Source organism: Semicossyphus pulcher, unplaced genomic scaffold (assembly GCF_022749685.1).
Source record: "Semicossyphus pulcher isolate SPU_LCO1_2020_fin unplaced genomic scaffold, fSemPul1.0.p SCAF_3, whole genome shotgun sequence".
Lineage (NCBI taxonomy): Eukaryota > Metazoa > Chordata > Actinopteri > Labriformes > Labridae > Semicossyphus > Semicossyphus pulcher.
This window is the reverse complement of record NW_027211704.1, coordinates 34043970-34053928: the sequence shown is the minus strand read 5'-3', so window position 1 is coordinate 34053928 and position 9959 is coordinate 34043970. Positions and strand designations below refer to the sequence as shown.

Sequence of the window (9959 nt, the reverse complement as noted above, 5' to 3'; positions counted from 1 at the left end):
AGAATAAAAGAAGAAGGGGGACGAAAGAAGATGGACCCAACCCATCTGATGGACACCTTCGCTGCAGGTGAGGAGGGAACAGGAGACGGTTTAATGTGAGAGCACAGAGCAGGTGTTGATTCCTACAGTGAGAGAAGTTATTCCTGAAGCTGTTTGGAGCAGAATCCAACCTCATGGATTGACAGTCAGGTGCAGAGACCGTCTGCACACGGATGTTTTCATAAAGAGAATTGGGGTCAAAGCGTGAACGAGCGTCTCTTGACCCTCTTCACACCGAGAGCAAACACTTTAATTCGTCTGCAGAGAGCGTCATGAAAGTCTTAAGTCTCAGCCGGGGGATTCTGCTGCTTCTGCTGCTCTGGAGCTTCTCAGCCGTCTCTGATGCAGCCGGTGTTTCAGGCGCAGAGCGAGGAAGGAGCCAGAGGAGAGGAGGAGGTGGCGGCGCGGAGAGGCGAAGGAAGTTTCACCGCATCCAACATGGGCAGTGCAGCTACACCTTCATCCTGCCGGAGCTGGACGGATGCCAGGGCGGAGGATCGCCTGCACAAAGTGAACAATATGGCGGCTCTCGCGGCGTGTCGAGCATCGTGCAGAGAGACTCGCCACCCACAGACGCCGATTGGTCGGCTCAGAAACTGCAGCACCTGGAGAGCACGATGGAGAACAACACGCAGTGGCTGCAGAAGGTAAGAGACTTCTCTTCTTCCTGTTGTCTGGAAAGCGCTGATCTTCTTCACGCCTCAGGGTAATTTGTTTAAAAAGACAAGTCGACAGTTAAAGAGGAATAAAGGGAATGCACGGTCTGCAGGAGGACAGACGAAGGGATCAGGATATGTTTTGTTACTTGTTTTACATTGGATGCATCCGTAGATAAGGTGAAATTATGGAGTCTTGGAGCATACTGTAAGTATTGTGTGTTTTGACATGCTCTTGATGGATGCTCGGTCCTGTGCCGTTTAAACCCTCGATGCACCTGTAGAAACAAAACATACGTCCAACAAGTACTGTGTCTCCCGATTCCTTCATCAGAACTGTCATTTCCTTCAGCAGCTGTGTCCGCAGAGAAGTTGTAAAAAGTTATTTCAGGTTGTAACAACTCTGACATTTTGTAGCGCGGTGATCTGTAGAGACGAGATCAAAGTTTGGGGCTGTGACTGTGAATGAGCGTCAGCTGGTTTCAATCAGGAGAGGAGCAGCGAGAGCTTTCCCTCCCGTCCTCCATCTGTGGTTTCTCTGGAGCTGCGACTGCACGATGCGATGAAAACCCATTACCCGATTACCTCCTGCAGAGGTGCCGTGTGTTGAGTCATTTTTATGTTGCCATAAAACTTACAGACTTAAAGGATCAAGCTTGAGACAAATCCTCCTTAATATACTAACTGATGCTCGATGAACGTGCTTGTAATAGAGTTCTCAAAGAGCTCGTGAGAATTCACTTTACTTTTTAGACATTAAATCTCTTTCTTTGGTATTTTTCCCATTTGAACTCCAGAGTCTCCGCTCGGCACTTCCTGTCACTGTCTATGGGACACATGGTTTAACCAGCGCGAGCTTCTCTGGGAGGGAGTAACTATGGGAGGTCCACAGTGGTTTCAAAGATCCACCCTCCATTGTGCAAGAGTCCACATTAACGTACGCAGATTTCAGTGCAACAACAAGGAAAGCAACAGTTTGAAACAGTGGTTCTCAACTGGTGGGTCGGGACCCAAAAGTGGGGCGTGGATGTGTGCTTGAAAAAAAAATGTGGCAAAAAGTCTTTGCTGTGCTTTTATTTTGAAGGACATGGGTTAGCTATGTAGTAGTTCATTCACACTCCATGTATCCTCTGATTGGGTAACCCAGGCTACAGCTACATTCTTCACTCTTGATGAGTGTTGCATTTATGTTGTAGAGTTTATTTCTGTTCAAAGCGAGTGAACTGTAGAGAGAGTATTTCCCTAGCACTGCTGCCTGCTGGTCAGTGAAGATAAGATAAGCTTTATTGATCCCCCACAGGGGAAATTTATTCGGTTGACTCTTATAATGGTTTGTGATGTTGACATGCTGTGATGTTTCGTCTGTCTAAGGACTGCATCATTTTTCATTAAATACATTTGAGTGGTCATTAAGGAGGAGGTGGTGGGTCCTGAGGCGAGACCAGCTGAGAACCACTGCTCTAAAGACTCACTCGTGTCTTTACAGTAAACAAGAGAGCAGCCTGTGAGCACGAAACTAAATGCTGTCCGACAAATGTTATTCGGTCCAAACCAAGTAGGAGCTCTAACCCTCCGGCTCCTGATGCCTGAACATGAGTCCAATCATTTGTACCTGATCCAGTTAAATGTAACATAATGTTGTTGTTAAGGCTATCGTTTCATCATGTACATTATCATATCATAATGTATCGACTGAATAATATCCTATTGTATCATATCTTATCATATAGTATCAGAATGTATCGTTTGTACTGTATCATAACAGAACTATATCATTTAGTGTCGCATGGTTTCATATTGTATTTCATATCTTTGCGTATTGCACCTTTTTAAAGTAACTCGTCACGTTGCTGCGTTACCTCCTGAGAAAAGTAACTCGTTAGATTACTTTTGCATTACCAAAAATTAACCTCCTTTGCGCCTCGTTCCACACGTGTGTTTAATCGTCAGGACGGCGTGTAGCCTGCTTTACGTCTACCTTTAAATGTGTCGATTCTACCGTATCTGCGTCGCCTCGTTTACAGCCCATAATCTGTAACTCTGCAGCCTGATAACAGGACTGACAGACGCAGTATAACCTTTACAGCTCTTTATGATGCTAACAGTCTGACAGTGAACTTGGCAGAGGCACACAGTATTAGGCACAGCTGTTTCCATGACAACAATACAACACAGGCTCTTAGTCCCAGCAGTGTTGTGGAGCTGTGTTTAGCTGCAGATGCTTCTTCACGTTTGAAGTCGAGCTCTTCACAGCTGACGAGCACTTCTCCTCCAGACACAGCTTACATTTCACCGTCATGTTGTTCTCGTCCCTTTCACCCAAACATTCAGAATAATGTGAATACTTACACAAAGTAAACACTGCCCTCTGAGAGCTTGCTAGCTGAGTTAGCTAGCTACGCATGTGCACTGACACAGCTGTGTTTACCTTCTGCTGGTACGCAGCGACCTGCCAAGAAGGAGGAGAGAAACAGAAACAGAGCGAACAGATTGCTTTGTGACGCCATCCCCCCCGTATTGTATCATATGACATCCTGTCATATCGCAGTAGTAGTTCCACATTTCCATATTCATCATAATGCATCATTTCATACTTTAACGTATACTACTGTATCGTATTATATATTATATCATATTGTATTGTACTATATCGTATTGTATCTTGATAAATAATATCATTCTGTATCAAAACATATGGATATCATATCATATTCTATCATATTGTATTGTTCATTGTTGGTGTGAACAGTTACCCTGTGTGAGGATGACAGCAGCCTGTACAGACTGTGGTCCGGCCACACCGCGTCTTGCTGACGTGCAGGCTGAAGTGATTTGGGAGCAGCAGGTGATGTTGATCCACAGAATCAGATCAGTGAAGGAAAACACTGTGTGTGCGGGAAGTCTCCATTCATCATCATTAGACTCATTTCAGTGAGACAGAGGAATGAGAGCGGCTGCAGCATGAAGAATGCTTCTGTTTCAGCAGTCAGAGAGTCTGCATGAATCGTGAGTCCAGCAGGAGGAACGAGTCAACGTCAGATTCAGTGAGCATTCATTTTTGGTCTGACATGTTGCTGTATTTAGAGCCAGAAGAGTTTCTAACACGTCAGAAAAACAGTGACGATCAAGTGAATAAAACCTGTGGAGGATAAAAAAACTATATTCACACATGAGAGCAGAGAGTGTCCTTGTGTTTTTATGTGTTTATCTGCGGCCTGATGCAGATGTTCTTCTTTTATTAATACGATGGTCTATAAATAATAATAATAATAATAATAATAAAAAGTTCTACCCTCCTACCCAGGGCTGCATGATTACGTGTATGTTCTTAACACCCACGATGTTAAACCTCCGAGGAGACGCGGGTCAAGTCCAGAGCTGAGGCCTGCAGCAGCCCGACAGGAGACAGACAGCTGACCTTTGACCTTGAGGGTTCAGTCGGGGTGAGCCGTCAGTGTGTAATCGCTCTCTCTGAAACATCAGTCCACACGTTTGTCACCGTCCATCACAGCTTTAATTCAGTTCAGATAAAAGATGACTCTGTCTCCTCTCCTTTCTCAGTTTCTCCATCCCTCACCTTTTCTTCGCCTCTTTCCTCGTCCTCTTTCCTCGTCCTCTTCCATCCGTGCATCAGAGAATGGTATGGTTTTTTCACTTGAAGTCCACCGTTCCTCCTCTGCAGTACCTTTCATTGAATGATCTGTTCTATCGCTCCATCTACATGATAATGCTGGCCTGACCTGCTCCAAGTATCAGGCATTTATTCTTTGTATGTATATATTTTTTATCCTTTAAACAGGTTATCTTGTTGTATTCACTCGGAACGTCCTGCCAACTAACAACTATGTTTACAGCGAGCAGCTCTGTCTGCCAGAGGTCTATAGTGACACTTCATTTCTTTAAAGAGCAGCTGCAGTCATGTTAAAGACGTATAAACGTTCTGCTTGAAATAATAAATTGTGTCTGAGATGTTTTTTCTGCAAAATGCGTTTAATTACCATAAAAATCCTCCCAGACATCTCCTGCTTCTCCCTCATCAGAAATTCCCCAATCTGCACAGGCCCCGCCCATTATGCACATTTCCAACCGCCCCCTCTCTCGCGAAAACAAAACCCGTCTCTGCCATCGTTTAGTGGCAACTTATTGAAACGTAGCAGCTTGAAATGTAGTGATCAGCAGTAGTAACGTTAACGTTAGCAGTCAGCAGTGAGTTTGCAAACATTACGATGACGGTTACAGCTGGCTCGCACATCGCTGAAGTGGTTGCCATAGGTTACACATAATGATATGCTTAGCGTCACCCCGTCCATTAACGGGATTGGCTCCTTAGGTTTGTGACGTCTCAAAGCTGCCAATCTGAACACGTGTTGTTCAGCCTGTCCTTGGTACACTGCAGGTTAGAAGCAGACAGGCCCAGCCATGGAGATGATGCTGCTGTTGTCCCTGATGTGTCTCGTAGCACATGAAGAACACCACATGGAGATGTTCACAAGGTTAAACTCTGGATTTTACCTGGAGGGGGGCTTTAAGTTTCAGTTTTCAAGAGCACCTGGTCAGTCAAACTTCATAATCTTAAGTGATTACAATAAACCGTCCAATCATACTGATTACAGCATTAATCATGTTTATGATAGCTTTTTCAGCAGTGACTTCAGACAGAGGACTATTTCATCAGGACTTCATTATCGTCACAAACTTACACTGAGATTAACCAAAGTGTTCACAGACTGTAGTGTGGAGACCATCCATCTGCTGCTCCCCAACATAGTGGCTGTTACATCCCAGAGCTCATGTTGTTGAAGCAACAGTCCCTAAAAGCAAATATTGTGCTGACTATATTTTTCTAGTTAATGATGTAATGACACAACATATTAAACAATCTGCATGTGTTGAGTCTGAGACAAATAAAACCTGAAAGTTGAACCAAACACTGAGAACCAGCTGGAAGCAGAGAACATCTGGCTCTGTGTTTGTGATTGATTGATTTCTGCTTGATGATCAGTTTTCTGCAGATTAATGAAGGGGCAGATTTTTTCAGCTGCTTTGCAGAGAACAGACACGTTTCTCTGAACATACCTTGTGAGTTTGTAAACAATGACAGAGATGCACGGAGCGGTTTGTGCAGCCTCACAGCTGTGTGGTGTCTTCAGTCTGGCCGCAGTAAAGACTCACATTTCTCAACCCCCAAACTGAGACGCAGCAGATTGTCTCCTTTCGTTCAGATTCTTCTGTCATGTTTGTGTTTCTCTCGTGATCGCTGGTGGCAGACGTCCTGCTGTTCTCTCTGACAGCTCAGGAAGTCACAGATCACGTCCTGAAGCCTGAATCCTTCAAACCAAACCAAAGCACAGAGCTGCTCGTCTGCGGACGCTCCGTCTGTCGTCTGAAAAAGCATCAAGTTAAGTTCACTGTGTGAAAAAACCCTGCAGGTGTTGCACGCAATGCATCCTGGTACATGTAGGCGCAGTCTGCAGGGCTCTGCAAACAGTTCAGATCTCTGCACTTCTGCAGCTTGAAAATCAAAAATCAATCTCATCAGTAAAAACATACACAACGTGTTTCTGTGGCAGCGACAGTTCAAAGCTCCGGTTTGTTTGGTGGCTTTAAAGAGAGAGAGTGTCTGTAAACAGCAGCCAGCGAGGGAGGTAACAGGAGGCCTGTTTAGTTTGCTGCCAAATGACTGACTTCAAATGGACCTGAGAGAGAGAGACACACACACACACACACACACACACACACACACAGACACAGAGAGACAGGAAAACCGCTGTGGTCAGATCACAGCCTGGCTATCAACCGCTGCTGCTGCAATACGACGCTTTGATGTGCTCAGAGGTTGTTTTCATGATAACCTTCTGCAGGGAGACGGAGCGAGAGAGGGAGAGAGAGAGAGAGAGAGAGAGAAAGAGAGAGAGAGACAGCAGCAACTCAGAACGGTCTGATGGGATCAGAAGGAGAAGAGAGGATTTTAAAGAGAGAGAGAGAGAGAGAGAGAGAGAGAGAGAGAGAGAGCACAGGATGCAGGGTTTCAGTTAAGCTACTGGAGCTGCTGCAGATTTGAGTGTAAAATAAGTTGACTGCAGGTTATACTGTATATTTATATGACATATGAATGTAAGAGTGGAAAAAGACTGAAGCTTCATAATCTAACTTCAGCAGAATATCAGCACACACATCTGAGCAAAGGAAACATGTGACAAGTTCCAAACTGTCGGTCTAACAATCTGCTCACTGCACGGGCTCAGGGTTCGGGGAGCTGCTGCCTTGGTGTCCTGATGGTTACAGCGTATGATACACGGTTGAGATCTGACGTGTGGAGAATCCCTCTCACCCTGTTTCCTGTCTGCCTCTTCAGCATCGCTGTCCAATAAAGGCAAAACATGCTCAGAAAATCTGCCGTAGCCGCGATACGACCACAATGTCTGCAACATGATCCAGGACAACTGTGCCTGATCAAAGTCTGTCCACTTGTTTTTGCCGCTGACCGGCTCAGATTGTTCCTCCAGGTGTCTGAATACATGAAATGATCCCGACAAAGAGCGCCCTCTTTTTTAAAGAGTAAGATCCTTTTTGTGTAACTGTGACATTTCCAGGTAAAGAAATGAGATGCATGTAAATATGTCGATGGATAGTTGTCCGTTTGGTCCCGTGGTCTTAGTCGCCTCCTCCAGTTTATTTTGGGCACATGAAAGAACGTCTGCAGCGCAGTGTCCGAGGTTTCACCCCTGGACACCCCTGGCCATCGAATTCAAATGCCTCACCTTCATCGTCCAAGTCAGGTAAATATTCAGCCGTGGCTTTTGAAATATATTCCTGCTGGCAGTAAACAAATCCTCCCTCCAACTCCTGTTCCTGTAACATCTCACCTCCCGCGTGATTTCAGAGCGAGTCTTCTTGAGTGAGACTTCTGTTTCTCTTTACACAGCAGGACGATCTTTGCAGGGATCATTTCCGTAATGTTGTCGGACACCTGGAGACACAATCTGATCCTGTCAGTGGCAAAAACAAGCACTGTTAGTGGACAGACTTTGATCAGGCCCAGTTGCCCCAGGACTATGTTGCAGCCATATTGCGGCTACGGTGGAGGCTACCTACAGGACTGATTTTGTTCCTTTCCATTTCGACACACAAATTTGTAAGATTAGGGCCGAGGATTAAAAATACTGAACTTCTCCTTTAAGCGAATAGAGTATAAACCCAGGTCCAGGTGAGAGTGACGCTGCAGAGCTGCAGAGGAGATGACATCGTTTTGTGTTGCTCGCGACCTCTGAAACCTCCCAGAAAAGAGCCTGTTCGCTGACACACAGCGCAGGTTAGGGCACACTCAGACAAGAATGCAGCTCATGTTTGCGCGCTCTGGAATTGGTGTATATCGAAGACTCGAAGATAGAAGGTTTTGAGTTGAACCTTTCTGTGGGCTTTCTCTGGATACTCAGTCTCTCTCCTGCAGACTTGTTATTAAGTTATTTTAAAGGTATATCACAGAGATGAGCACACTCTAACACGCTGTCTCTCTCTGCTCTGTTTGGACGGTCGTTTTCTGACGTTTGCTATACTTGCTACTTATTTCCTGTTGCATTGCATCAGTTGTTGAAACTAGTTTAATACAACGATGAAGTCTAAAGTTTGACTTGAGCAAAGATGTAGCTCTCCTTGGTCCTACATGGCACACTCCATCCCTCACAACGTGTGAGTAAAGAACCTCTAAACCAACCTCGGAGTGGAGGAACACCTGGTCTGAGCTGCAGCTCTGTGCTCCATCATCCTTCACAGCCTCACATCAAACAGCTCGGACTGAGCCTCTGACAGCACTAATAACAGGCTAATGACGGCCATTATCTGCCTCCTGCAGTCTAAACACAACCACTGAAGAACTCTGCTCTTTTTCTACCACAACTGCTCTTTAAGTACAGAGTTAGAAGAGCAAAACCAGGAAAACTGAATTTATCGTGATCTATAGAAAGTTAAAGTTCTGAGCTTTAGTAGAACTTTAACATTTTGTCCTCGAAGTTGATGTGTTGGAAAGGATGGATGTGAGCGACTTTGACAAGGACCAAACTGTGATGGCTCGACGACTGGGTCAGAGCATCTCCAAACCTGCAGCTCTTGTGGGGTGTTCCCGGTCAGGACCGACCAGAAGTGCGCCCTGCCACACTGCAGACATGGTTCAGGAATGGTTTGAGGAACACGACGAGTTCAAGGTGTTGACTTGGCCTCCAGATTCTCCAGATCTCAATCCAGTCAAGCGTCTGTGGGATGTGCTGTGCGGGAGCTACACAATATCAGGCAGGTGGTCATAATGTTACGGCTGATCGGTGCTACTTGAAGTATGAATTGAGCATTTATAGGATTTCATCTCTGGGATTCTCCTTGAGTTTATTCCTCCATTGGGAATGATTATTGAGGGTTGGAGGCAGTGCGGGGAATGTTGGGAACAGTTTTACAGCAGCAGGCGGTTTTCTTGTGTTTCGTGGAGATGTGCAGTGGAGCTGGGAATGTGTTCGGGTGTTTAAAACGCTCTCATAAAAAGGTGTGACTGCTGAGGAGCTGCTGGTTTATGACCTGATAGTGTGAAGCACAGAGGCTCGGTCACATCAGCAGCTTCATTAGAGACGAGCTGGAAAACAAAAGACGTCATTATGTTGTTATTCGTTCTTTTTGTTCTGTGGGTTCGTTAAAGTAGATTTTACGAGATGAACATAATAAATAGAAAGAACACTGAGCTGCTCAACATGATCATAAAAGATCCATAAAATGAGGAGGAAGCTATAAAAGCAGAAATTAAAAACTTAAAACAGCAGTGAAACAGGAAATGGAATCACAGGGGTAGTGGCTGTGGTCAAGTGTGTGTTTCCGTGTGTGTGTCTGTGGTTGCTGAATGTGACCAACACTGATGTGATTCAGAAAACGTACGTGAGCCTGCAGACTGAAGCAGACGTCCATACAAGGTCACATCATCTGTGATTCTCTTAAAGACACGGAGCGATGGACAGCACGGTTTATACACAGGACAAAAGTGCTAAAGCTGCAGTTCCTCTGGTGTCCACTTGAGGCTGTCTCCAGCAGTGAGTCAGTCCCCATAGAGCCCCATGTTAAACTTTACAGCAGAAAGAAACATGTTTACAGCCTGGTACAAAAAACAGTTTGGGTCTCTATAGCTCATTTCTCTCTTCATGACAACTGTACGGGGAGAATCTTTATACAGCTCACCTGTTTACATTATATTAAGACTTAAAGTGATGCATCATTAGGGGCGTGGCCTCT

General features: G+C 45.2%; 1 protein-coding gene across 1 annotated transcript in view; it reads left to right on the top strand.

Annotated features, from left to right (window-relative positions):
* Positions 1 to 311: 311 nt before the first annotated feature.
* Positions 312 to 9959, top strand: part of angpt4 (angiopoietin 4) — a 57116-nt gene continuing 47468 nt past the window's right edge. The window contains exon 1 of the mRNA XM_069678641.1: positions 312 to 686. Coding sequence (XP_069534742.1) covers positions 312 to 686 — 375 coding nt within the window. The remainder of the gene's footprint in view (positions 687 to 9959) is intronic.